Here is a 27614-nt window from a genome sequence, read left to right as displayed (position 1 = left end):
AGTCAAATTCCCAGGACAGAGCCTTGGTGTATTTACCAATTGAATGTCCAGATTCGTGCTCTATACTACACCTGGGCAAAGTGGCACCGCCACTAAAGGCGTGCGGCGAGGATGCGTTCAACGTGACATCAGCGCCACAGATAAGGTATATAGCACACTCAACAAACCGTGGCGAATAGGAACAAAAACCACACAACATACACCAGCATTAGAAAATGAGCGCAGAGATCCCAACCGTGGCTGATCTAAAACAAGCTGTCGAGGCTGGGCAACGAATCACCCCCGCAGACGTCTCAATGATTTCTCATGCCGAAAGCATCTTAACCGGACGAGGCCCGCTTCGTGGCGGACCAGCCGGTACGCCCTCACCTTGCAATCGAAGATGATTACTGATTAAGAGAAAGCAACCGCTCAAAGCCTTGCGATGCGACAAATGAACTTTGACGCCCAACTAGACGAAGTATCTCGTAAGCCGCAGAGCCACATCACACATGAAGACGCACGTGAGATGCAAGCCACCGAAGTAGGTTTATCCCAGCTTACCTCAACATGAGAGTCGAGATTGATAGCCCAGGGTCGTGCCTTTGGTCGACGTCCCGGTCGAGGCTCCGTATCTGAACAGGTGCGCACAATTGCGGATCGGAATGAAATCCTCGGGCTCTCTCCTGTCCCGACCGAAGTACCGGTGTATGTAACGAAGGACGACGCTCGCGAGGCACAACGAGCCGAATCGTTGGTTTATGGAGGACAGACTCCACGGCAGGGCATGGCCGCCCAAATGCAGGTAAGTGGGGTATTCAAGAGGTTTCGAGGGTTGCATTAATTATTTGATGCAGAGCGCGGCAGATAAGATTGAGAATGTCCGGCGAGAAGAGCCTTGGTAGCGGGGCCAGACTCCAGTGATATGCAGCATATAGAACGAATGATAATGAGACATCTGTACTGTTCTTCCGTAAATCGTGCTAGTTCCAAGGTTTCCACGAAGCGGGGGGTGAATGCATCCTTAGCCCTGACCCGCCCCATTGGACTTGCAGCTGAATGATCGACAAGCTCGACTGTATCCCAAAGCTCCGGTGCGAAATCCCAAAATGCCCCACTGCTTATCCCTCGCTTCCTGCTTATATGTCGCAGGATTCGCTCCCCGAGGTCCCCGAGAAGAAGCCGCAACTCCACCGCCTTGTTTAATTCCCAACAAAAACCCTCACATTCACCGCCCGCGATGTGACCGGTGATGTGTTATCCGTCTCATTTTCTCATCTTCTCGATACCCCCACTTCGGGCTAATGAAGTGGATCCTCACCACGAGTCGATCGCGGGGAGATCCTGGTGAAAGCCCTCATCTCATGGGAATTTCTATCTGCACGTCGCAAGTGCGGTCTCGTGTTAAACCTTTCTGCCCAGCTTACGGGACTCGGACTCGGTGGCGCGGTATATGGCTGGTTATGGCTGGTAAAAGACCGAGACTAGACAGAGTAAGCTCATGAGGAATAGATAGTGAGGGGCTCATGCTAGCGGGGCTGGAACAATTTGTCATGCGGAATTTGGAATTGATTTATGTATGACGCAACGCGCATATACAGTTCGTTGACCTTACAAAGTAGAAAGTCTAAGTTCGTAATGGAAGAGATTTGAGCTAATCCCACTTTCTTCCCTTTAAATACTCTCGACTTTCCCCCCTCCCCAAGGTCCTCAAACCACATCCCCCAAGAACCTTGTGAGAATCAATTCCATTATGCCTTTGTCCGGACACTGCCTCTGCAAGGCGGTCACCTACACCATTGAGGTCGACCAGCCTTTGATCACTGCCTATGACCACTGCGATGACTGCCAACGCCAGAGTGGCTCTACCTACTGTACGTCTTACCAATTCCTACACGAGAGCTTGTTACTAATTTTGTAGCTCTCGTCGCCGTCGTCCCCAAGGCAGCTTTGACCATCAAGGGCCCCACCAAGAGCTGGGAGGGCAAGGGTTCATCTGGAAAATCCGTGCACCGCATCTTCTGTGGCGAGTGCGGTTCTCCGATCGCTCACGATCCAGATGCCGCGCCTGAGATCATTGCCATTAAAGCTGGTACCCTGGACACAGAAATCAAGAAAACACTGAAGCCGGTACGTGGGGCATGGGAATGGACCGCACTAGATGGTGGGGCTAACTTTGTCTTCCGCAGGACACCGAGATCTGGACTGTCAGCAAGCTTCCCTTCTGCCAGGAGCACTTGGAGAAACCTTTCGAGCACATGCCTCAATAATTACATTAAATATACCTATGACGGAAATAGTGCGAAGGTTTTTTGCTTTTCACCGCTATGGACCTATGGTTTACGAGCTTATGAATTCAATATCAATGATCTTTCCACAATATTTAAAGCTTTACCTCGTCATTCGAATATCTCATTTCATTGTTAATCCAGGGTATGCTACTGGAGACGGCTTCTATGCCAGTTAATCTGTAGCCATCTCCCTCCGAAGATACAGACACTACAGTCTGTACCTCCAAAATCCAACCGAAACTAAACGCCGAAAGTCCCTGCAACGAATTAAGACTGACTTTCCGTCTTGTACCAGAATGCGGGATTTCAACACATCGGTAGACGGTTTCTATGTACATAGCTTCCATTCGTTGCCTATTTCGTCCTCGGAAGGACTTCCCCCTTTCAGTTGAGCATTGTGTAGTTTGATTAGAGAGTTCCTGTCACACGGATCTGGTGATTACTGGGACGAAAAGGTAAGAGTCACTATATTCAAAGGTCCTCGTTCTTGTGAAACGGCGATAACACCCTTTTACGGGGTCTGTCTGTAGGTTATGGTGGGTAAGCTTGAGAACTATGGCCTTGAGTACAATTGATCTTAGAAGAATTGCTCTAATCTTCGCATGTTCAGCAATTTCAATGTTATATGTGGAAATAAGGTTAAGCGTGAAGGAAATTAGTTAAGATCTGCGTTGACTGATAGACTATGCTAGAACCGTGACTTAATTTTGAAATTGCAATACCATACACATGCGTGACCCGAAACCATTCAAGGATATCCGTAAATCTACTTCCCCGACAGTCATTTCAGAATTATTTCTTTGAAAGATCGACCGTAGTTGCGAACCACTGGTCAACACTATCTATTGCACGGGGCATTCCAGCGGGTCGGGTAGGACAACAAACAAACCAACAGGGGTTCTCGGATGTAACTTTTAACTTCCACGATCTAGCAATAGGCTCTTTCGCCGTGCATGGCGTTATCGACAGATACGGAAAAAGAATTAAAAGCGAGAATGTGATGTCGATCAAGTGGGTGAGGGCGGGATGCTGTATAGATAAACGGCGAGTCCAGTGCGATATGCACAGATTGAAATATTTTGATCTGATCCTCTGCCAATGCATCCAAGTATCCATTCTCATGAATTCTTCAAAGAAGAGTGGAGTTGGTCAACTTCCCAAAAGCGTCAAGGTTCGCTCTACATGTAATGCTTGTCAGCAGGCCAAGATTCGCTGCAGCCATGAGAAGCCTTCTTGTCACCGCTGTCAGAAACACAATATTGATTGTATCTACAGTATGTCGCGAATGTTAGGTCGTCCAGCGAAAAAGAAAAGTTCACAACTCCTGGTTGAAGGGAGCAGTCCCACACCTGAGACATTTGAGGATCTTGAATTCGAACGCACGGTTCGCAGAACATCGAGAAAGAAAGCAAATCGGCCAGGGAAAGTTATGCGGCCTCGAGCTGCAAAGAAAAAATACATCCCCGAAGAACTCTCTAGTAAGACGTTGCCGGATATCGATGAGCCCGACATGTCCACTCACTACGAAGCCCATGAGCCAACCTGCCACCCATCCTTTGAGATGAACTTCACATCAGAGAATTGGACCCAACCGCTCATGCCCATTCGCATGAACGATGACCCTTTGAGTCCAGTACTCGAGCAAACGTACGCCGAAATGGAGCTAGAAGACACATTCATCACACCATCAGAATGCACGAGAAACTCCACTGCAATTCTCATCCCACCATCAGGAGATCCCTGTTCCTCCTCAACCCCCCTAGCGCACGACATGAATCTAAATCAATGCGACCCCGAAATCCACAACCTAGAGCAGATGACATTTCTCGAGCTCAAAGAAGCCGAGACCACACCATGGGCCTACGCTCAACTCAATATGCAGTCTATCCAAGATGCATGGATGCTCGAGAGTCCACATCAATCTATCCCTGTTCTAGTAGATCCCTCTTACTCGAGTTACCATCCACTCCAATCTCCAGATACCAGTCCTGATAGCGAACTATACTCAGCTGACGAGCCGGGCTTGCTTAGCCCGCCACATATCCGTTGCAGCTGCTACAAGCATGCGACGAGCGAGTTGATCAGTTCAGGTGAACGTGCGGAAGAAGACGGCTCGGTTAGTATCGATAGTATACTAGCGCGTCAAAAGGAGTTACTATTACATACTGAGTCGATTCTACAGTGTAATATGTGTTCACAGTCCGAGGTTCAGGCTAATATGTTGATGATAATTGTGATGACGATTGATAGTCTTCTTTCAATACTGGATACCACTACGAAGTCGGCTGGAGCTAGGAATGACGAAAGAATGTCAATGCAGTCGCCACCAATGGGGAGCAGGAAGTTGCGAAACGGTGGGGATGGGTTCAAGTCCCATGTGGATGCGTGCCCTCTACTGGTTGGAAGGTATAGGGTCCCTCTGGAAGACAAATCGTGTTTTATTCTACAGCTTTTGCATGGTCGTTTTTCTATGCTGTTATTGACTGTCCGACGAATTCGCGTTCGTATGCAACAGCACTTGGTGGCGGTATTCTCAAGGGGGAGGTTACTTATGATTATGGAGACTGATCGGAGGCTGCAGGTTATTATGATGAAGATTAGGATGGTAATTGGTTGAATTTGGTTTTTGTTCTTAAGATTATTGTGACAATAAACCGAATCGATCTATGATTCCTAACGAGCTTTTTGGTCATGAAAAGCACTCAGGTGCCGTGAGGAGAACGAACTATAGCAACCTACTAATGCGGCAGCTCCTCTGGGGAACTTCATTGGCTTCTGGTTATGAAGATTTATATGGGGTCATCTACGATCATCCATTGGTCAGCAATAAACTTTGATGAGAGCTAATCGTTCCCAAAGCGTCATCGTGGTGTGACAACCTCCTTTATGTCGGCTGTCAGGCGATGGGAGTATTCTGCAGCTGACGAGGAGCAGAGTCGGAACTCTTCTTTGGCTTTCATCCTTATTTTAGAATTTGTTCGCTCCTGGCCACCTTTAATGACACTGAACAGTACATTTCACCAACTGTCGGTTGGTGAAAAATAAGAATGACTGCCAAACAAGGACCTCCATTAAATGGGACAAGTCGAACCGATAATCTCTTCAAAACATTTGAATCAATAAAAGATGAATTTTGAAGATATCTGCCCTTGCTCCATTGAAGGTTTGCAGATAATATCTGAGTTGCAGAATGTGAATGCTGTTGTCGACGCTGAGATATCCTCGATCTGATACATCGCATATGTCGGCAAGGGGTAACAATGGTGCAATGCAAGAACTGCATCGAGACCCCGCATCCTTCCATCGTGACATTCCCAGCTTTGTCCGAGCAATGTCTCCCACTGCTCGAAGCACTGTGCGCGGCATATGATATCCCCACCCAATCTGGATTCTTTGACCCGGCAATGCTGGTGGAGCAGCAATGTTCTCAGTTTATCTGTATCCGGAGCAAAATTCTATTTGGCAAGACAGAGCTCGATGAGGATGAAATGAGGCTGCTGATTCGCACGATAATCAGGGAGAGCTTGAGGAGGTTGGTAAAGTTGATGGAGAGCTTGAAAGATTCCTTATTGTTGGGGCTGGACAATTCACATTCGGACCATCGGAATGGAGCTTCGACATTCCATGCTTACAAATCTTCCGTGGAGTCTATCATGAGCCAGTTGGTGGTGCTGAAGGAGGCTCTTGACGGTGAATCCAATATTGTCCCGTTAGCTTGATCTTCACTTTGTCTGGGTGGTTGTCTGATACCTATGTGACTAGAAAGTTGTGATTACGTAGGTCACACAAATCACACTCTCAAGGGGCCCTATGACTAGAATATTTATGTACTTCAAATCGCATACCATTGAGCACCAATTGAACAGTTGTAAGAAAACAAAACAGAAACAGACTGGTGATGCACAGTAGAAGAGAAAAGTAAATGACTTCGTGGGTAAGTATGTGACCTTTGAATCCTTAACGTTCAATTCTTTGAAAATGCTCTCGTGTTCGAAACGCTGTTCAAGAAATTACCGAGCCACATCTATTGAGGCCACGGGCGCTCAAACACGCCGACCCAACGCCCCCAACCGATGACCTTGCCAACGATGGCTTTCTGGATGTCTGATTTGCTGACTTTCTCTGGATATTCAAACTTGAGGCTCTCATTCAAAGCAATGATTGTAAAGACATAGCGGTGGGTTCCATGCCCGAGGACAGGACCGGCTCCAATATAAGATGCGCCTCGCACGTTGGGAACGTAACGCCATCCTGAGCTGGTTAAGCATTTCGGGTTCTCCTTTGAAACACTGGTATGTAGCGGTGTCACAGCTTGATCGGTGGGCTTGATACCCCAGAAAAGACCGTGGTGAATGACAAGGAATGGGATTGGTATGTCGAAGTCTTCAATGAGCAAGATATATTCGTTGACTGGCTCAGTGTCTGTCGGAGGTGACCACTTGAGCTCAGGAATGGCACCAACGCCATCTTTGGCGAAGGATGTATGGTGCAGAAGTAGTGTCGAGCCAGACGGTCCACATTCCTCACATTCAAGAGTCATGTTTGGTGTTGGGATATCCTTAAATGCAGGACTGAAAATGAACTGGCGAGAGTCATGGCCTCGTATGGGATAAAATAGGCGACCGAGGAAGTACTGTATGTAATGCGAGATGGATGCCATGTTGAAAGACCTTTTGAAAAAGGTTCTTAAAATGAAAAAAAAGAAGTCCAAATGTTCCTACTTAAAGGCAGCGATGCCGGTAAACGCATTAAAGAGGAAGTTTATAGCAAACCGTGGCCGGTTCCGGCCCGGAAACGGCAACAACGACCAACCCAACTCTAACTTTCCCTTATTTGGTTCTTCATGTTTACTTTACTTCGCTTACTATCTTTCTGATATACTTGCATAACTACTCAGGACTAGAATGGGCATCCAAAGTGGGTCTGCCCTGTGGCTCCTGGGCGATCCCGATCGGCGATGACCACATCGTACGTCCCCGCCCCGTTTCCGTCGACATCCGGTTAGAAATTCATCGCGAGGGTAGCTTCGGCTTTTAACCTCTCAACCCCCCCTCCATGCTGTCGTCCATTCTCGCCGCTATCAGATCACCTCCTGATCAAGCCGATGGGGTGCAGCAAAGGACCCCTCGGTATGCTGGCGAAGACACGACACCGACAACCCGCCGTGAGATTCTCGGCTGGTATGCTTACGGCATTGCGGCCGAAGTCTTCGCAGTCTGCGGTGTAGGTCCGTACAACTCTCCACTCACTGGGAATATCTTCTGACTATAATCCAGGTTCTTTTTTGCCTCTTACCCTTGAGCAGCTAGCGCGCGAACATGGTACACTGCAGACCAGCCACCTCCCTTGTTGGGGGCCCGAGGCGCCGACGAATGGCACACAAGCAGACGAACAGTGTATTGTTGGGGTGATGGGACTCCACATTACCACTGCGAGTTTCGCCATGTATACATTCTCCCTAGCGGTGCTAATCCAAGCACTGACATTGATTTCGTTCAGTGCGCTGGCGGATTATGGTAAGCTTGCGGATCGCTTGTCATTTTATACTGCAAAATGTCTGATTAGTACGTGCAGAAAGTAATCGCAAGACGCTGCTCTTGTCCTTTGGGTTCATCGGCTCGGTCACCAGCATGCTCTTCATGTTTGTCGCGCCGTCGGTATTTATCATCGGCTCCATCTTGGTTGTCATCGGCGTCACCTGCCTCGGATCCTCCTTTGTTGTCCTAAACTCGTTTCTACCCGTCATGGTCGCCAACGACCCATCGGTCCAAGAGATCAAAGATGGAGATAACGAGATGTCGAGCTTCCAGGCCAGCAATGGCGCTGGTGACGACGCTGACTGGAACGCATGGGACGACGAGGACAGTGTCGATGGCATACAAGGAACAGGTCAATACAACCAGCCCAGAGAGGATGGTATCAAGAGCAAAAGCGCGGGATCTACCCCGGAGCTTCAGCTCTCTACAAAGATCTCGTCCAAGGGTGTTGGGCTTGGATATTGTGCGGCGGTATTCGTCCAAATTCTCAGCATTCTGCTACTGATCACACTTTCTAAGACCAAGCTCGCAAAGATCTCTGCATCTCTCCCAATGCGTTTCGTCTTGCTGTTGGTTGGAATATGGTGGTGTGCATTCACTTTTGTCGCCGGCCGTTGTCTGCGCGCACGACCTGGTCCCCGTCTTGACACCTCATCTGCCCCCGGTGCCTCTCGGTGGCGTGTATGGTTACGGCTTATGGGATTCGCATGGAAGTCACTGTGGCAGACCGTCAAAGTGGCAGTGAAGTTGCGTGAGGCCATGATCTTCCTTGTCGCATGGTTCTTGTTGTCAGACGCCATGGCTACTGTTTCCGGTACAGCCATCCTCTTTGCGCGTACAGAACTAAAGATGAGCACCACAGCAGTCGGTCTGTTGTCAATCACTGCAACCCTATCAGGCATGACTGGTGCGTTCCTCTGGCCGCACGTATCCCGACGATTTGGACTCAAGTCCAACCAAACGATCATCGTTTGCATTGTACTATTCGAGACCATCCCGCTCTACGGAATGCTGGCCTATATCCCTTTTGTCAAGAATTGGGGTGTAATTGGTCTTCAAAAGCCGTGGGAGATCTTTCCACTTGCAATTGTTCACGGGATTGTTTCTGGAGGTCTGGCCTCCTACTGTCGCTCCTTCTTTGGCATGTTGATTCCTCCTGGTAGCGAGGCTGCGTTCTATGCGCTGTACGCGGCCACGGACAAAGGTAGTTCATTCATCGGACCGGCGGTGGTGGGACTACTTGTTGACGCGACCGGTCAGGTCCGGTCAGGTTTCTTCTTCATCGCCATTATCATTGTGCTTCCAATTCCTCTGGTTTGGATGGTGAACGCCGACAAGGGTCATCGCGATGCTCTTGCCATGGCCGAAACCTTGGGTAAATCGCATGGTGGGCCAGTCGATGATGCCCAGGAGGCAGAGGGACTTCTCTCCCGTGAGCAATAAACTTGTTCAAATAAAGATTTGTACTGGTGTTAGGTGGCAGTACGAATCTTATAACACGACATGTACATATATCTTGGCCTAGTAAACAGGTTCCATGACTTTATTGAAGCTATGCTCAAAATCATGATCAACACAATGCCGAAAGGGCGATCATTCTAGATGAATATTATAAGACAACTCTTTTTCATTCTCCAATGATTCATGATTGGAAGGGTCCCATTTTCCATCAACCGTGTCCTTTTCCCCCACTCCATGGCCTGGCTAACGTAGACAATTATTCTACCTTCTCACGGGAACTACGTCATAAAGCCTCGATGTCCCAGCAACGCGAGTGAGATGTTCCCCAGAGCTCCCCATTCATTCCTATTCCTCCAATGACTGATAGACATGCAAATTTAAACCCCGCCGGTCGTGCCTTCACGTCGGTTAATAGCATTTCTGGGGAAATGACCTCGGGCACCTAGGAGGTCCGTGCGAGTCTAGAAAACCCCGGATCGTCAGATCCTTACACTAGCCTCGTGACCCAACGCAATTTAAGCTGCACATGTTTTGTCAAAAGCCCTGGAAGATCAGAATATCGGGGATTCGCGGCTAAAATGAATCGTTACTCCTTTGGGTCCAACAGTTCCCCCTGTCAAAACATGCTACTCGATCGGTCAAGGCCAACACCCCGGTCAGACACTGGGGAATCCAAGAAGTGAGCAATCAGAACACGATATAACCTCGGGTGATTGCGTCTTAGAGCCAAAACGGCTAGGATCACACAACCCATGGAATCATCACGGCGCGAAACCCCGTTCCGCGAAAGGAATAGGGGCATTTTGAGACCTCGGAGGCGCAATTCGGGATCCAATCACATCGCCGAGACCTAATATACAGCCTTCGCTTCCCCAGAAACTAATCAGGATTTGCGGGGCCATTCTTGAGCTAGCTCGTACCTAAACCTTTCGGCTAATATAATAGGTGCAAAATTATCGCCTTTTTTGAACTTCGCATTCCGAGTAGTGGCAAGACACTCTATGTCCCTTGGCAATTTTACTGGTCGAACCACCTAGGCAGCTCGTTTGCGATTGGCTTCCATGCCTACATTAGGCTGAATGCATGTAGATGCTTTGTTCTTGCTATCTTTCCCCACGTTTCTCAAAATCTGGACCCGCATGTGGCGGGGTGTGTCGAGACCATGTCTGTCAGAAAGTCTTATATCACTAGCCTCGTCCATCCTTTTTCGGCCCGTTGAGGCTACGGGATCTCTGGCACTGGGTCAACTGGTTATACTTGCTGTTCGACATGGCGACTGTTCAGACTGAGATTGCGTTGGAGAAGACGGCTGCCCACCATGTTGAGGATACTCTGGGCCACGGTGCGCTTATCGAAGCTAAACAAGCGACTGATGAGGAGCACTCTCAAACGCTGTTCCAAGCACTCGCTGCTAATCGAAAGGCTGTGGCGTGGTCGATGTTGATCTCGATGTCGATCATCATGGAGGGCTATGATACGATTCTGATCGGAAATTTCTTCGCCTACCCCACGTTTAGGAAGAAGTACGGAAGCTACTATCCTGCCGAAAACGACTACCAAGTATCAGCTCCGTGGCAGACGGGACTCAGTATGGCTAGCACAGTTGGATGTATCTTTGGTGAGTTGACTTGGCGCATATGAAAAGCAAATCGCTGACCAGCTCAGGCGGTATCATGAATGGATACTTCGCCTCGAAATTTGGATATCGAGGTGTTATGATCGTGGCACTGGGATTCCTTAACGCATTCATCTTCATCACCTTCTTCGCCAACTCAGCTGCTGTCCTGCTCGTTGGCCAGATCTTTTGTGGATTCTCCTGGGGTGTCTTCGCAACTGTTGGACCCGCCTATGCATCCGAAGTATGCCCCACGAACCTCCGTGGTTACCTCACTATCTACGTGAACATGTGCTGGGCCATCGGCCAGCTCATTGCATCAGGTGTGTTGTATGGTCTAGTCGACCGAACGGACCAATGGGGATACCGCATTCCCTTCGCCCTGCAATGGATCTGGCCTTTGCCATTGATGGTGATCTGCTGGCTGGCACCCGAGAGTCCATGGTACCTTGTCCGCAAGGATCGTCTGGAAGACGCCAAGCGTAGCATCAGTCGACTGGGAGGAAACAAGACCGACGATCAGATTAACGGACAACTGGCAATGATGGTTCACACAACTAAGCTGGAAGCTGAAATTGAGGCCGGGACCACATATGCCGAGTGCTTTAAGGGAGTGGACTTGCGGCGCACAGAAATCTGCTGTGTAGCCTTCATGGGCCAGGTCCTCTCCGGTAGCTCGTTTGCATACTCCCCGACTTACTTCTTCGAACAAGCCGGAATGTCCACCAACCGATCCTTCCAGCTAGGCGTTGGATGCACTGCTGTATCGTTCGTCGGCACAGCGCTCTCCTGGTTCCTAATCACAAAGTTCGGTCGACGAACCCTCTACGTCTGGGGCCAAGGCACCCTCGCCACCCTCCTGTTCCTAATTGGTATCATCAATGCCGCGTCCTCAAGCAGTGGAGGCATGTGGGCGCAAGCGGCACTCTGTATGCTCTGGCTCTTCACATACTCCCTGACAGTCGGCCCAATTGCTTACTCCATCGTCTCGGAGATGTCCTCCGTCCGGCTGCGAACCCTGACAGTCTGTCTAGCACGAACAGCCTATCAACTCATCAACGTCGTCTCGCAGGTCTTGGAGCCTTATTTCATGAACCCAACTGCATGGAACGCGTCTGGTAAAACAGGCTTCTTCTGGGGTGGTACCGCTGTGATGATGTTTGCATGGGCCTTCTTCCGTCTGCCGGAGCCTAAGGACCGTACATATGCGGAACTTGACATTCTCTTCGCCAGAAAGGTTTCCGCGCGCAAGTTCGCTTCGACTCATGTGGATGCCTATGCCGCTGTGTCGGCCTCTTCGCAAGAAGGACTTGTCCATGAGGAGGTGAAGGAAATCAAGGAGTGAAATGATGGACTTTCAATTTCTATCTTAGTTTCATAGTTCAAAGTTCGATATGTCTAAAGGTCGCAAGCTTGTGTATACCTAATTATGGAGAATTGTATTTACCATTTTCTAGTCCAAGCTTCCACGAGCTTTATTTACAGAACCTCATTTAGTATAGTATTCAAATTTCCGAGATTACCAGGCTGACCATAAGTACCAAATAGTATCAAAAATCGCTAGCTAGACCTTTAGCCCAGCGCTTGGCCAAGGTAAAACATATGTTAGTTTGGGAAGAAAATCATTCTAATCTATTGAGCTAAGATCCACTCAGTACATTGATCCGCTGCCTATCCACGTGCCATAACGATCTGCCATATTAGATTGTCAGCGGCCTTAAATTGTGAATTTTGTATGCAGATCAATAATTGATGTGAATATTTAAGGACACTCATTAATGAGACAAAAGCACCCTCCTAGTCTTAGCCAGCCTTCCAGGCAACAGAATCAATACAATGTGGCGCACTGCCCAGGTACACGCATGCGTATGCTTTTCGCATATAGTATCACCTAACCAGAATAGGCATAGGCCGAGGTCGGTGATGCAATCTTAGGCGCCAAGGCGCCAAGAATACACAATCACAAACTCAAGTGCAAACAGAACTTGTAATCATTCTAGCTCTAGAATTCATTAATGCAATGACATCACATTCAACCTACATATTTCAAGCGCCTATGTAGTACAACACTCCAGAATGTAATCTACTACGGAGTATTGAGTTCATTAATTGACGATCAACTCGGCGAGTTGTTTCCCCTTTTGGTAGAAAGTGGAATAGATCCCTGCAATAATACCGCTAAATTACACCATTGTACAGTAGTGTTCAATATTTACAAGACCAAGCTTCCACATGGCCAATTTATCAATACTATCAGGTAAGGTGCCTTAATTCACGGGATCAAAATCGAATGGTTCCCGTTGCCGGTCATTCAAATATAAGATAGAGTACACCATGCCATGAAACAGCCGGTTGATTGAGCTGGTGCGCTTGTTACAAGGATGCATCGTCTCGCTTACCATACAAGCCCCACTGTGCAGGCGCCACCGATCGTTTCCAGTATAGGAGGCTGGTAAAAAGAAGGGAATTGTGATCCCAACAAAAAGCATACCAAATTTACATGCAGACCAAATTGCAACCCAAGCCATTGAAACATTAGTACATTTTTCGAAGTCGTTAATGGTATAGTACATGAATTATACGTAAAGGAATGCCAGGAAGAAACCCTTATTCGTCGCGCACGGACACCCGAACGGATCGCTCGACCTTCCACCCATTTGTTGGGTTAAGATCCTCTTCACTACTAATGGGATTCGGACGCTGACTCCCCATAATAGTAGTGGTGATACCATGATAATCGTCATTATCCGTACCAGTCCAAAGCTGTCCTTCTTCGTCGTGCTTAGATCGCAAGGAGCGGTTGAATTTTTGCGCCACATTGCTCGACAAGGGAAAAGATCCGGGGCCGGGGGTACGATTGCCACGGCTGCGGGAGGCGGAGGAGCCATCGCGGAGAAATCGGACTAATGGGCGTAGAGTGGTGAGACATCCGGCTGTAATGCCTAGGCCTGCTTCGACGTTTGACCAGATGGAGATTTGGTAAGTATTATCTAGCCAATGTTAGCCGACGGGTCCGATTAGGTCCGAGAGGGGAATAAATATGTGGGGTATTCATACAGAGGAATTCGGTGCTTTTGTAATTGTGCACGAATGGAATGCGGATGATCACGGCGGCGCTCGCGCTGGTTTCGTTAGTAATGAAAAGGGATATGGGTGGCGTGATGTGACGTACATGCAGCCGATTCCTAGAATGCCAATGATGGCGCCCTTGGTGCGCGTATTCATGCGCAGGTTCCAGATTAGTGCGACTGGGAGGAGACCGATGGTTAAGTCGGTTACGGCTGCGCCAACACTGTATAGGTATGCGATGTCGATGAGGAGGTCGGTGCTGATGCAAGTGCCCGTTGCGGGGGATCGATTCCAGAAGTAAGAGACCGGATTACATTGGAAGACGGTGAAGAAAAGAAAGACCAGGCCAACGGCGGTGGCAAGCGTGATAGCGGCGTAGAGAATGTAGCGGTGGATGCGATCCACGGTGATGCGCAAAAGAGTGATGATGATGGATACCTTGGCGACGACACAGGTAATGACATAGAAGATTTGACCCAGCCACCAGCACTGTCGCAATTAGCATGGATATTGCGCGGATTCGACTTTAAGCATACCAGCAAGGCCTTGTGGAAATCCGCCTCTCTCCCAACGAAATGGATCAATTTCCGTCCCATGCCATATTTTACTCCGAGGAATCCACAGATGGCAAAGGCCAGGTTGAGGGTCATAGCCAATACCATGAAGACATCATCCTTGCCGAAAGCTTTCACCACGTGAGTTCGAACAAAAAGCCTGAGGCCGGTAGCGATGAGTGAAATGGCGAGAAAGATGGCTGTGACGATCAGGATAGCCTGACTGCGGCTATCATCATCCTCATCCATGGCAGTCCTTGGGAAAGCCCATTCGCCTGGTAGTGTGAGTCGGGTGGGTGAGGGGAAGATCAAAAGGTGGCACCCTCGTGGTTTTATGTTTTAAAGAAGATCGGTTCCCCACGGTCCTGCAGGCCGGCTATTTTGACTTTAGAAAACCCGTCAAGGAGCTTTAGAGTCTTGGTTCTGAGTGGAACCCCCCTGCGTCGTGAATAATGCATCTCATGGTACAAGTGGGGTGTATTGATTTATAGGGTCGAGTCTAAACCCGCTTGATCGGCAGACGAAAAGCCCCAGCGATCGTGATAAAATTAGTGGAATTCTTGCAACACATGTTACGGAGTACAAAGCCGGATTATAAGCCGTCTTTCCACTTTCGGAATTGCTACTTGGCCAATGTCGGGGGTGTGGGACTCCACGCTTCCAGGGTTCATGCTCGTGAGAACTTGAAAGGAGTTTGGTTAGGTTAGACAAAATTGGTATTTGCAATCCCCATGCATGAAAGAAATACCTCCGTATTTCAAAGATCTGGTAATCGGTTTGGCTAGTGCGTAGGTGGGTTTCATCTGGGCGGGCGAGGAGCCGCATCTATCCTGAAAGCCGGTAAAATGCCGAAGATCTTTGTGATTGGCTTTTACTAGAGCAGTACTAACTAAATATGCAAACCGTGGTTCCAAGTTTCTTTTATCTGGTTTTATTTCATCTAGTTACCCAATAGATGCAGCATGGTGGCCAAAGCGTGACGTGCTACACTTGAGGATTAAGGATGAAACCCACGGAATTCTAGATTCGAGGCTTGAATGCCACGAGGTCTTCGGCCTCACAACCGGCGTCAGTCCGCAAAGGGTAATAAATATTGCCTGAGGCATGAATAATTCAATCTGGGACTACCCAATTTGGCCAAGTGTCAGGGTCAATGCCCTAATCCGATTACACCTTCCAAAAGTAGTTTAGTGCTTGCTCCATTTTATCTTGAATGCTGTTGCAGATATCCGCTTAGTACTCCGTATTTACTCCGTCCCATACCTTTGACCTGTGGATCGGACTGTGGCGCTTTGTACGGAGTAGAATCTTCGATTCATTATTCTATCTGCGCTTTGGGCGCCTAGTGTACGCAACTATGGATCTTCATTGTTGAAATTCTGTGAATCCTGCTGTCCGTGCGCGTCTATTGATAAACCAAAGCTCTGGAACCTCGGTTGCGTCTAAACGCGGGAGAGAGAAACGCGGCAGCCCGTTGATCGACTTTTTCGTTTAGTCATCATATTTACTAATACGCCTACGCTATTTTGACCAACCAGAAAGTGAAACATGAACAAAACATCAAGTTTTATATTCTAGCATTGTCTAATAGAGCACAAGAATGCCGATTGAGCTACCCCTTAATAACAATCCTGCTGTCACTAGTGGTAGTTTCTCGCTTGAGGAAGCCTTCCATGGCTTCCTCCGGCGCCACATCTCCACCTACCGCTTAAGCAGAGGCGCTGGGGGAAGGCGTGCCGGAAGCACTACCAGAAGAAGCGGTCCCGCTGCCTCCGCCGCTTCCACCAACAAAGGTGTCATCAGCGTTCTCGTGGCCTCCGTCGGCATCGTGATACGCAGCAATGCTGTAGTAAGAGTTATCCGTGTAGTCTGCGGTAGCATTGACACCAATCTGGATCCACGCGAACAGACCATCGTCGAGATGCTCACCAAGGTAGATGTACTCCGGGAAGGGGTCGTAGGCGCTATCAGCCTCAAGTTTGGCCCACTGGTCATCCTCGTTCGAGGTAACAGGCTGGCTGTTGAGGGTGTAGGGGTATGTATCCTCCACTGCGGATCTGAGAACCTCATTCCAGAACAATTGGCCGATTTGAGCCACGCTGCCGGTGTCCACTTCGAGAGTCTTGTTTGGGAAGACGGTTGCGTTGAGGTGAGTCAACAGGTGGGTGTGTGTGGCGCGGCCTTCGTAGTGACCGGGGAAAATAGTCTCAAAGTTGACGACACCATCTTCGTTGGTTTGCTGAATGCCGCGCAGGTAAGTGCTGTCCCATCCGTCGGCGGCATAGTTGCCGGATTCCGAGATTCCACTAAACTGGTAAGTATGTGTGTGTGGAGATTGTTGAAGTTTGCTTACCTGTAGACACCGGTGGCATTGGCTTGCCAGATATCAACGAGTGCGCCAGGGATAGGTCGGCAGGTGTTGATGTCAATATACTGAACCTCCAGAGAGAGGTCCACACCATCCGAGTACTGGTCCTCCTTCACATTTTCGCGGATCACCTCACCCCAGACATAGTAAGGGCCGTCGGTGATAGTAGGTGTCAGAATACAGCTAGTGTTGGCGCTAAACACAACAGACTCAGGTGTGGCAGGGCTATAGTTGAGGATGCCAGTCTTGTTGTGATTGATGGCCTCCCACTTCTCAAGAGCAGCCAAGTCACGACGCCATTTCTGAGATTCTATATGAAGTCAGTCATGTCCATGCTAAAGTATAACAGATGCCATACTGGAAGTGACACCACGCTTCTCGCGGAGATTTTGTACTTTCTGCGCACGACGGGCAACATTGCGCTTCGCCAGCTCTCGTGCATGGAGGCTGTTCTCACATCCGCCCAGGGAGCGCTTTGCATAGGCAGCCGCGGCATTCCGGGCGTGGATCTCACGCTTCACGACATGAGGATCATGCTTCTCGCCAGGGTGAGCAACAGCAGGGGCAGCCAGGCATGCGGCTGCGACAGCGAAGAACTTGGACAAATGAACCATGATGAAAATATCTTAACCAGAAGAGGGGATGAACAATTCAAACAACATTTCTTCCAGACCCGGATCGACAGCCTGGATTTATACCACTCGAGCATCCTGCTCTTGTCTCTGGACGCGTCATATCAGTGTTAAAAAGCATCGAGATCCACTATGTTAATTTCGGTGTCGGATACTATCTTTCTCTGGAATTGTCTCCTGGAATTGGATGTCTGGAAGCATTCGTCTCCTATACCTGTAGGTGAATGGGTGCTTGGCGCCGCGTGTCAGGGCGAAGACGCGCCAGAGCCCCACGAGCTTACCTCGACATGGAAAACGATCGTCGAAGAACTGACGAATGAAGGACTTTCCATTCGTCAAGATACTCGTTATCCCCAACTCTTCTTGTAGATCTTGTCCACATGCTTAAAAAAGCCGGATTATCAACGGTAATCCAGAGTCTGGAATGGGGACCGCGTCAGAGCTGAGACGGAAGAGGCTTGGCCGGGAGCGGGAGGGTTGTTTGGGTGCCGTGAGTGGCTTCCCAATTCCAGAGTTACTTTGTGTATTCCCCAACACTGAGAGAGGAGGGAAAGAGTGACATGAGTCTAAGAAGGTCAATTGGGTTGGAAACAATGTTTACTACCTATGTGCAATGTACAAATGTCGAGACTCTGAATGATGCTTGCTCATGAATGCCAAGACCTCATTTACCACGAGTCGTAATCAAAAAAGACTCAATTGGTTCTCAAAATGTATCCGAAGATCCCCCGGCTTTATTCCCCATGGCGCAATTCTGGCTCTGAGGAAATGTATCGGCAAGCTATAAATGTTGCTCACAACCTAAATTCCGAAACACTTACGTCAACAAACCCGCCACATCCATCCACTTTAAAGCACAGGCAGGGCCAATGAAACATTTGATGTTTGCAAGATACGACTGATAATTGAGCTCAGATTAATTTCTTAATCAGAGGGCCTAGCATTTCTAGAGTACCATTGTGAAAGCCAAGGTCTAAATATGAACATGCGAAAGAACGCAGAACGAGTACATCGGTATGTAAACTTAGAACGACCGTAGGAGTACTCGATTATGACGACATTCGCATATTTCCGGTATATATATGCAGTATATTCACTCTTCGTCAGATTCCATCGCTCAAGTGCCGATTCAATGGTTAAGGTAGGATTCGTGGCCTGGACACGCAGTGGGCCTCACATCCCCACTTGCATATTAGTCGCATCCTGGGGCCGTCTCGGCTCAACATATACTACATCTCTGATTAAGTTCGATCTCAAAGTAAGGCACCGAGGAGATGATCTTCAGATATCTTTGAGGCAGATCCAAAATATGATGAGTATGACCACCTTCCTTGTCGAAAAGCTTCTCGGCATAGTTCCGAGGATCCAGAAAAATAGGGGATTTTGGTACGGTCTCGCCAGGCCAAATTTTTACGAGCTACGGAGTACTGTTCAAATATAGGCTATCCGCTCGCGCGCCACCTAGAGGGTCCAATGACCTCTACTGTAACTCTTATGCCATTTACCTACCCAATCTCCCTCTCAATCTCCCACTATGGGTCCTACTTTCTTTTCCACCGTTTGGTATGATGACTGAAGGGCCCTCCAAAATGATTGATCAGTAGCGACTTTGAAATGAAAGAAAAAGAAACCTGGGGGCTAGGGGCTTTGAACTTGCGCCCAAAAAGTTCCCGGTGTACTCAAACAATATAAGGGTGATGTTAGGATCTGTAGTAGATGACAATGATATAGGCAAGCTTATTTCTATCTCGCTTTTTGTCCATACATGTGTGGGGCAGTTGATGCTTTCAGTTCAAATATTATCTCTTATGAAATTCTTCGAAGGTTACCTTTTGGTATCTCTTATTTCTTGTCTTCGGGAGGAACGGCTGAAGTGAGATCTATGAGATTATGAAACTTATACTTGTTTACTCAATATCAATCAAAGTGAGCAGGATCATGTTGACAAATCTCATGAAATATCGATAATAAGATCACGGTGGAGAATACATATCTCTATAAAGGTGTAGAAATATCAGTACTGTGAATAATATACCCAAAGATATTTTCGGGTTGGATCCCCTGGCCAATGCCAAATTTATGCGATGTTGTCATGAAAAGAACCTGTTTTTTCGTTGAAGAGCATTATACTATTCTGATTGAAGAGGCGAATTACTTTGATAACTTAGGGTCCTAATAAAACAAGAAATTTCCAAAATGATGGCGCAACGATCGAAATCGTCCAGAGCCATGGCTATCATGACGTCAAGACAAATATGAGAGTCGTTGACTCAGCAGTCAACTGCAATAATATACATCGATTTCTTGTCCGGTCGTTTCATCAAGTGCTTGCGACATTGAATAATTATTTTTTTGCTGGTCCAAACATCAATATGGAAAATCCCGAAGAACTGGTCACTAGGACGCCACCCGTTGTCGACCCGACTTCTCAACCTATTCACCGAGCATCAACTGTCAGCTCGCTACATCACAATCAATTTGACGATTCCTTCCTCTCGAGGCATGATCTGAACATCTCTGCTTTTTTCTTGTGCAAGTGAGTACTAACCTCAATTAGAGTGCGCTCTTTTTTCAGAAGAGAAGACCACATAGGTCAAGTTTCTCGACACCCTTTACGAGAGGAGGATGTCGAGATCCATACTTGGGATGGCCCGGATGACCCCGAAAACCCTTTTAACTGGAGCAAAACCTATAAATGGGTGTTGACATTGACAGTGTGCTTCATGTTAGTGAACCGCTACTCTCCCGAGTTCCGAAACTAAATACGATTACAGATCCATTCTCACAGGTCTCCCTGCCGGATCATATGGTGCTGGAAATAATTATATGGAGCAGCGCTTCCACGTTCAAAATGTACCATTCCCGAATCTCGCATGGGCTACAACTTCTTGGAACATGGGCGCCGCCTTCTGGCCCCTTATCTTCGTCCCTTTGACAGAATCAACAGGCCGGATGCCAGGATACTTTATCGCTTATTTCATCCTCGTTGTATCCTTGTTCCCATCAGCGTTTGCACAGAATTTCGCAACCTTGGTAGTCACCCGATTCTTTGGTGGTGGTGCTTCATCGGTCAGCATCAATATTGTTGGCGGAAGCATTAGTGACGTCTGGTATGGCGATGAGGCTCGGAGTTTACCAATGTCACTATTCGGGTTCACAAGTGTGATTGGAATTGCTTTAGGGCCATTCATTGGTGGTGCAATTCAGACTATCCACAAGTCGGACCCGTGGAGATGGTAAGCACGAGAAATCATTCGAGAGACTTGATTTAACGAGAGTAGGATCTTTTATATTCAGATCATATATAACGCTGCATTGATCCCGGTATTCTGGTTGATCCTTCGCGAGACTCGTGCAGATGTTATTCTGAAGAAACGTGCGAAAAAGCTTCGCGAGAAGACCGGAAAACCGATCTACGCAGAAGCCGACCTGGACACGACGAGTGTCTGGAAATTGGTCCAAGTATCATTCGAGCGACCGACCCGAATGCTTCTAACCGAACCCGTCGTCACGTTCTTCACCTTGTGGGTCAGTTTTGCATGGGGAATTCTTTACTTATTCTTCTCGAGCGTTTCGCAGACATACGGCCACAATTATGGGTGGGGAACTTTCACTACAGGCCTCGTCCAGCTCGCTATCTCCGTCGGTGCAGTAATTGGCACAGTCTTCAATCCCATCCAGGACTGGATTTACCTCCAATCTGCCAAGAGAAATAAGGAGCGACCCGGTCGGCCAATCCCCGAAGCTCGTTTATATACCTCAATCCCTGGAAGCTTGCTTTTTGCGGGTGGTCTATTCTGGTACGGGTGGGGAAGTGTTGGAAATGGATCTATCCACTGGATTGTCCCCACCCTTGGTATCGGATGTGCGGGCGTGGGAATATATAGCATTTATATGGCTGTTGTGAATTATCTCACTGATGCTTATGAGAAGTATGCTGCCTCAGCTCTGTCGGCTGCTTCATTGGGTCGGAACACATTTGGCGCATTTTTGCCCCTTGCATCTTACGAATTGTTTGATACACTGGGCTATGGCTGGGCTGGCACATTGCTGGGGTTTATTGGCCTCGCTCTTTCCATTGTCCCGGTGGTTTTGGTACTCAAGGGTCCAGATATTAGACGCCGCAGTCCATTCATGCGCGAGTCGATGTTTGACTCGGGGGCCAATGACTCGGAGGAAATGGAGAAGCCTGATGTCTAGATGGTTCAAGAACGCGGTTGTTCCATTCACCTCTTCTGGTATGTATATATTTTGATTTATGACCTTTGATCTTAACATACACATTGTATCTAGTATACGCATGGTACAGAAAAGTAAATACTCAATCGACACACTTAGTAAGGCACTTCGTCCTTCTCTCGTTAAAAAGAAATGTCATTTGCTTCCGTCACTTGAATGGATATCTAACCTATTTGGAATCTCAAATGTACCCATCGTCCCCCGAGAACCAATGATCATGTCACTATGAGCTGCGTGACTCCGAGGCACAATAAACAGCATTGCCTTTCATGGGAATGTTAACAAGGAATGCCTTCATCGCGTTGGGGATTGAAAATCTCTCTTCCCCGGAGCAGTCAGAATTGCTAAAGCTTGGTATTAGTATATAGTTATATGTTCTATGACTGGCAAATCCTACCTGTATAGCCAACACCCATTTGTACCAGCAGTCCATCTTGCATTGTCCCTGGTGACCGATTAGCAACACGCACGATTGAAAGGGATGAAGGAGGTCTTACACGTGATTTAGCATGGTGCATTGATTTATGCTCACTATTTGGAGCTCACAATCTTGGGAAGATTCAAAGCCGCAATATTGGACCTAAACCCAATGTCAATGACTTCTTCAGTAAAGAAGGCTCCAATGTATTCTTTACCACAGAATGATCACCGACTACTGGTGCAGAAAGGCTGCAATCAATGAAAAGGGAGGCCAAAGCTGCGGAAAATAAAGTCTTGAATGGCATCACGTCGGAGATTCGTCGATGAATCGGTATTGAGAGTAATAGTCAAAGGAAGTGCCTTTAGAATATGGGCAACAAGGAAAGCAAACTGTGAAATTAAGAGTATATATACCCTCGTTGAAGGTTGGCATGACATGGGAATAGCGACAACCCCTGAGATGGAAGATTTCGTTCCTATTATTATTTTGAATCGATCTGTACCAGGTTGCACTTAATCTCAACGTAAACTGTGCATTGAGAATGAGACAAATCAAAATCAGGCTAGATCAAAACTTTCGTGTCATTGATGAAGCGGCATATCGGCACTCAAACTACATAATCATCTAGTGGCTGGTTGAGAAGTTAGAAGCAATTCGGAAAAGCGCATTTTCAACGTTGACTAGCCAGGATATTGACTTAGCGCTTGTAGGACAGACTCCACGCACTCAGGTCTGGAGACTTCAGTTATCGCTAACGCCATAACCATTGTATCACCACTAGAACCTGCAACGCATATCACCGCACCTGCAGAAGAAGTGCTGATTTTGTACTTGGTGGTATTGAGAGGGATTTATTTTTGGTCATCTAAGAAACTGAACAGATAGCTGCAGCTGATAGCTGAATGTTGTCTTCGTTTGCCCAGATATGTTTGCTTAAACTCTTTTGCACAAGTACCTATCAAGTGAAAAGAATTTCAAGCCTTGATTCATGGATCCGTCCCTCCTCTTGAGATGTTCTGGGATCTTTTGGGTTGTACGTCCAAATTTCCCCTTTCAACCCCAGGTGCCAAGATCCACCCCGGAATTCGCTGATTCTATTTACTGTGACTCGCGGCTATCTCCACCGACCCATAAATGTCGGCCGCAATCGGAACATGGTTTGGAAGTTGAGAATTTTCGAACTTAAAAGACAGTTGTTGAAATCATGGTCAAATTTTGAAGAGCTTCTAGAAGGTCGCAGTGCTGCGCTAGGCATGATGGCGTAAAACCCTGCATTCAGTTCCCCGTAGCTAGGAAATAACGTCTGAAATTCAAGTGATTTATGTATATTTGAACTTCCACAAGCATCTGGCTTTACGTCGATTATGAAAGTAGATTATCAATGTGAGATATGATGTATTGATGAAATCTCTAGACCAGTTCTTTTATCCGCCCATTCTATGTATTGTACACTGTCGTTGAAATGCAGGCTATGTATGAAAATTCGTAACATCGTGATTAGGCTTTGGAGGGCATCCTCGGACCCGCATCATCGCCGTCCATCTCCTTCATCTCAACGCCGTGGGTATCGGCAACATGCATCTTCGGCAAGGAACGAGCAATGCGTGGAGGATCGAAAATGCTCTTCGACTGGATGAAGATCTCATCGATTTCTTCCAGAGATCGACCGTTAGTCTCAGGGAAGCAGAAGTAAACGACCGGCACGATCGCAGCGTTCAGAACGGCAAAAATGATGTAGTATCGATACGAGATAGTGTCAAAGCCCACAGGCGTCACCTCTGCCAAAAGGAAGTTGAACATCCATACTGCGGTCGTGGAGACGGCGCTGATGGCTGCTCGGAGTTGTAATGGGGCCACCTCGGTCGCGTAGAGGAAGGTCAACCCGGAGAATCCGATGGTGAAGATGAATTCGAAAACGAAGAGGAACACCACGGCGGCGATCATCGCCGCGGTGTTGTTGCTGAGGGAGTTGGTACCGGCGAGGATTGCCATTGAAACGGACATGCCGACTGCACTCCATAGCATGAGAACGCGGCGACCTAGACGATCGATAGTGAAGTATGCGACAAAGCCGCCCAGCGGCTGAGTCAGGCACATAGATGCCGCGAGAATCCGGGACTGGGTTGCATCCAGACCGAGGTATTGCTGGAAGATCGTGGTGGCGTAGTAGGTGATCAGGTTGATACCGCACATTTGCTGGAACATCTGGCCGGTGGCTGCCAAGACGGTGCGGTGGAAGAGACGTTGTGGACCCATAGTGAGTAAGCTACTGAAGGAGCCGGAGCCGGAGAGAACGAGGGAGGTTTCGATATCGCGGATCTCGAGGGAAATCTCTTCGGAGTTTTCGTCAACGTCGGCGAGTGCTGCTAGGATAGATCGTGCTTCTTCGATACGTCCCTTCTTAATCAACCACCGAGGGGACTCAGGGAATAGCATGACGAAAGCCATGACGATCAAGGACAAGACGATCTGGAAGGCCAAGGGGAAGCGCCATGAGACCGAGCTACCAGTCACGAAGTAGAGTCCAAAGTCGATCCAGAGGGAGATGGTGATACCGGCACCGATGAAGATTCCGTCGGTCACGACATGGGCACCTCGCTTAGTAGTTTTGGAGATCTCTGATTGCCAGACGGGTACGGTTGCAACGTATCCTCCTGTTCCGAATCCGAGCACCAAACGAGCAACGATGAACTGTGCTAGGGAGAAGGAAGTGGCCATCAAGACCGCTCCGATCAATGAGATGAAGGTGGTGATAAAGATGATTCGCCGGCGACCAAGGATATCTCCCAATCGAATGCATGACAATGAGCCGAACATTCCTCCCACTGTATATAATGCGACCACGGTTCCTAGCGGTCCATGTTAGGAGACCCCTTCGAGAATGATACTTGTCTGTAGATGCAGGTTGCTGGACATACCTTGAATGGTCGAGTTGTGTGTTTGCTCAGCACCGGTGGTGGTAAGTGTGTTCATCGCAGGAAATTCCTCTGCAAATGCCTTCAAAGTCAAAAGACCTCCAGTAACACCTTGGTTATATCCATATGTCACGAAAGCTGGACAAACAACAAGCCACATAATTGCTCGGCTCAAAGCCGTTCCACGAAGGCCAAAGTAAGGCGCCATATTGCAAAATTATTCGAAGTTGAGTTAAAGTTGATGATCATGCAAGGATCATAGAAAACTCCCCGCCAAGGTCGAACATGAAGCTTAGAGGTGATCCAATTCATATATACTTTCGAGACAGAATTGACGGCCATCGGCGTCCCCCGACCTGGCGAAGACAAAAGTGACAGGAAAATGTGGACCAACATCCACCCAGGACCGAGCATCGCAGTAGCCATTGGCGAGAATAAGGGCTAGTTAGGTCCCGATCATCGGAATTGTGGAGAACAAAACTAATGAAAACTGAAAAGGGAAATAAAATTAGCTAAGATGCCTTGATTTCCCCGGATTCCTCTCCATCTTTCTAGTTCTGGGGAACGTTGAAACAGAACTTCGATCGGGATGCCTAGTTTCAAACCCTATAGACGCCGAAAGAATTTTAAAGCTTAAAGATTGCTTCGGTCCGAGATCTGGTTTGCAGGAGATAACATTCTATCCCGACCGACTTGTTAACGTGCTCCACTTTTGTTCCCATCGGACCCGGCCGATGACCACTGAGAAGAGACCTCGGGACCAGATAACATTACAGTTGTCATGAGTATTTGTCGCTAGATCCGTTTGATTATCTTACCCCGGAAATTTGCCCCATATGAGCTTTTCATGACTCGCTTCCATGCGTTCCTGGAACTACTGCATGCTATATCGGCGCTACAGTCGCCACCAATTAAACGCACTAGTAACTTATGGGGAAGTTCCTTCCGTATCCGAGATTTAGTGACGATATTTGATCTCTTCGGAAGTAGGCCGTGTAAATTAAAACCCAAAAATTCATGATGGCGTTGATCATGGTCATTAGTCAAATCGATAATTTTGCCTTACCTGGACTGTGCATAGCACTTATTTGCAATAAGAATTGGAGAGAATTTCGATAACGAATGCCGGTCACTAGTTTAGAGTGTGAGTTCATATAATTGACAAGTATCAGCTGGAGAGATGTCGACTACGTAATAGGAGCGAAAGAAGGTGAGCAAAATATGACAAGATTATTCCAGTCATAGCTTACGTAGACTAACACATCCTCCTCCGCTTGTGTTGGGCGTTCGAAGTCTGGTATTCTCACTGCTTAGTGATGCGGGCAATCCATTGAAACTTTTCGTGCTGAATGGGTAGTAGTGTATCGTTGTTTCTGATTCTCTCTACTTAATCTTGACATTCTGAATCCTTGTCTGAGGCATCATGTCCACGCCTCAATGGCTGCCTTAGGTATACAGATTTTGCTAATAATCCTAGTTAATTTTCCCTCCTTTCTCTCCCAATGATACGGCCCCTAATTCTTGGTTGGGAGAAATTGAAAACGTGGATAAGCATTGCTAAAGGGGCTCTCAATTGGCGAGAGACGGTCGGTGCGTTTTAATAGTGGCTGGCAAGATTGGCAACCAATCAGTGCAATCTGCATAATTCGGGCTTCACTCACTGATACTGGTCGGAACGCACACCTTGCCGGAACTCAGTATAAATAGGCATGCTAGCTAAGGGACATCACGTTTGCAGTGAATGCTGTATTCATGACATCCCCTTGTCAGGCAAGATAGCCCGTTGGTACGCACCGGAAATCGGCGGTGAGGATGGACATTAGAAATCCACCGCGCAAAGGCGTGGGTTTGACGGGCGGTTGATTCGTTGAAGAGAATATTGCTGAACATTACTAAGATCAAGATGATTGAGGATAGTCCGTTGACTCCGGCTAAAGAAGAAATTTTCCGGAAAACATATAGGAATAGAAACCGGAACTTCCGGTGAGCGATGCTGGAACCGATGGGATTGCGAGTAATAAGCCGGTAAAACAATGATAGCCAGAAACCCATTGCCAAAATAGCCCCATGCGATAGTAATGAGAGCGGAGGGACCTGCGTCTTTTACCTCTTCAAATATGTGTGTAGTAGCATCAGAAACTACAAATTATAGTTCCGTTGCTTCAAACTATGCTCTGAGTAACGAACTGAGTAAACCGTAGATAGCGGATATCCGACCAACCATCAAGCTCACTCCTATGGTAGGCCAAGCACCACCGTAATAAAACTTACTAATACATGGCAGGCGGGGTGTCAGAGGATATGAAAATAAGGATCAGTAATGATATGGCGGTATGAAATGGAGACAAATATATTTACAGGGAACGGATAGTGAAAGAAGTACTATATTTAGATACGGAACTTCTCGAAAGGTAGCAGTGAACTTGGAAGGTCTAAAGCTCTAGAATAAAAGCACAGAAATGAAATAAAGTTCTGGACGCACGCGAAAGTATTGGTGTAGAGTAGGGGAGGCGATATTACAGGCGAATAGCAA

At 47.7% G+C, this 27614-nt stretch overlaps 12 protein-coding genes across 12 annotated transcripts; 7 read left to right on the top strand and 5 right to left on the bottom strand.

Annotated features, from left to right (window-relative positions):
• Nucleotides 1-215: 215 nt before the first annotated feature.
• N7520_005370 (uncharacterized protein) lies at nt 216-884 on the top strand (the record flags this gene model as incomplete). The annotated part of the gene is made up of 4 exons (XM_057139304.1): nt 216-357; nt 405-523; nt 575-784; nt 837-884. 4 exons carry the CDS (start codon nt 216-218, stop codon nt 882-884), a joined length of 519 nt encoding a protein of 172 aa, XP_056997511.1.
• An 848-nt stretch (nt 885-1732) lies between these two features.
• On the top strand, nt 1733-2249 carry N7520_005369 (GFA family protein; the record flags this gene model as incomplete). Its single annotated transcript, XM_057139303.1, has 3 exons — nt 1733-1853; nt 1901-2109; nt 2169-2249. The coding sequence occupies 3 exons, from the start codon at nt 1733-1735 to the stop codon at nt 2247-2249; spliced, it is 411 nt and encodes a 136-aa protein (XP_056997510.1).
• Nucleotides 2250-3546: 1297 nt separating this feature from the next.
• Nucleotides 3547-4565, top strand: N7520_005368 (uncharacterized protein; the record flags this gene model as incomplete). Its single annotated transcript, XM_057139302.1, has 2 exons — nt 3547-4386; nt 4521-4565. The coding sequence occupies 2 exons, from the start codon at nt 3547-3549 to the stop codon at nt 4563-4565; spliced, it is 885 nt and encodes a 294-aa protein (XP_056997509.1).
• Nucleotides 4566-5530: 965 nt separating this feature from the next.
• N7520_005367 (uncharacterized protein) lies at nt 5531-5989 on the top strand (the record flags this gene model as incomplete). The annotated part of the gene is made up of 1 exon (XM_057139301.1): nt 5531-5989. The coding sequence occupies one exon, from the start codon at nt 5531-5533 to the stop codon at nt 5987-5989; it is 459 nt and encodes a 152-aa protein (XP_056997508.1).
• A 305-nt stretch (nt 5990-6294) lies between these two features.
• Nucleotides 6295-6930, bottom strand: N7520_005366 (YbhB/YbcL family Raf kinase inhibitor-like protein; the record flags this gene model as incomplete). The annotated part of the gene is made up of 1 exon (XM_057139300.1): nt 6295-6930. The coding sequence occupies one exon, from the start codon at nt 6928-6930 to the stop codon at nt 6295-6297; it is 636 nt and encodes a 211-aa protein (XP_056997507.1).
• Nucleotides 6931-7325: 395 nt separating this feature from the next.
• Nucleotides 7326-9250, top strand: N7520_005365 (uncharacterized protein; the record flags this gene model as incomplete). Its single annotated transcript, XM_057139299.1, has 3 exons — nt 7326-7497; nt 7547-7786; nt 7845-9250. The coding sequence occupies 3 exons, from the start codon at nt 7326-7328 to the stop codon at nt 9248-9250; spliced, it is 1818 nt and encodes a 605-aa protein (XP_056997506.1).
• A 1287-nt stretch (nt 9251-10537) lies between these two features.
• Nucleotides 10538-12228, top strand: N7520_005364 (uncharacterized protein; the record flags this gene model as incomplete). The annotated part of the gene is made up of 2 exons (XM_057139298.1): nt 10538-10886; nt 10934-12228. The coding sequence occupies 2 exons, from the start codon at nt 10538-10540 to the stop codon at nt 12226-12228; spliced, it is 1644 nt and encodes a 547-aa protein (XP_056997505.1).
• Nucleotides 12229-13490: 1262 nt separating this feature from the next.
• Nucleotides 13491-14755, bottom strand: N7520_005363 (putative integral membrane protein; the record flags this gene model as incomplete). The annotated part of the gene is made up of 4 exons (XM_057139297.1): nt 13491-13873; nt 13941-14005; nt 14056-14441; nt 14489-14755. The coding sequence occupies 4 exons, from the start codon at nt 14753-14755 to the stop codon at nt 13491-13493; spliced, it is 1101 nt and encodes a 366-aa protein (XP_056997504.1).
• Nucleotides 14756-16214: 1459 nt separating this feature from the next.
• N7520_005362 (intradiol ring-cleavage dioxygenase) lies at nt 16215-17488 on the bottom strand (the record flags this gene model as incomplete). The annotated part of the gene is made up of 3 exons (XM_057139296.1): nt 16215-16812; nt 16860-17184; nt 17233-17488. 3 exons carry the CDS (start codon nt 17486-17488, stop codon nt 16215-16217), a joined length of 1179 nt encoding a protein of 392 aa, XP_056997503.1.
• Nucleotides 17489-19878: 2390 nt separating this feature from the next.
• On the top strand, nt 19879-21706 carry N7520_005361 (uncharacterized protein; the record flags this gene model as incomplete). The annotated part of the gene is made up of 4 exons (XM_057139295.1): nt 19879-20042; nt 20082-20231; nt 20281-20742; nt 20788-21706. The coding sequence occupies 4 exons, from the start codon at nt 19879-19881 to the stop codon at nt 21704-21706; spliced, it is 1695 nt and encodes a 564-aa protein (XP_056997502.1).
• A 1957-nt stretch (nt 21707-23663) lies between these two features.
• On the bottom strand, nt 23664-25289 carry N7520_005360 (putative MFS sugar transporter; the record flags this gene model as incomplete). Its single annotated transcript, XM_057139294.1, has 2 exons — nt 23664-25015; nt 25085-25289. The coding sequence occupies 2 exons, from the start codon at nt 25287-25289 to the stop codon at nt 23664-23666; spliced, it is 1557 nt and encodes a 518-aa protein (XP_056997501.1).
• A 1508-nt stretch (nt 25290-26797) lies between these two features.
• N7520_005359 (uncharacterized protein) lies at nt 26798-27347 on the bottom strand (the record flags this gene model as incomplete). Its single annotated transcript, XM_057139293.1, has 3 exons — nt 26798-26973; nt 27008-27220; nt 27269-27347. Coding segments are annotated over 3 exons (468 nt in total), but the record flags the coding sequence as incomplete, so codon positions are not given.
• Between the last annotated feature and the right edge of the window lie 267 nt (nt 27348-27614).

This window comes from Penicillium odoratum (genome assembly GCF_028828045.1).
Source record: "Penicillium odoratum strain IBT 22623 chromosome Unknown utg000004l_segment0_segment0, whole genome shotgun sequence".
NCBI classification, from domain to species: domain Eukaryota; kingdom Fungi; phylum Ascomycota; class Eurotiomycetes; order Eurotiales; family Aspergillaceae; genus Penicillium; species Penicillium odoratum.
The sequence above is the reverse complement of the archived record's forward strand: the minus strand, read 5'-3'. Positions and strand labels throughout refer to the sequence as shown.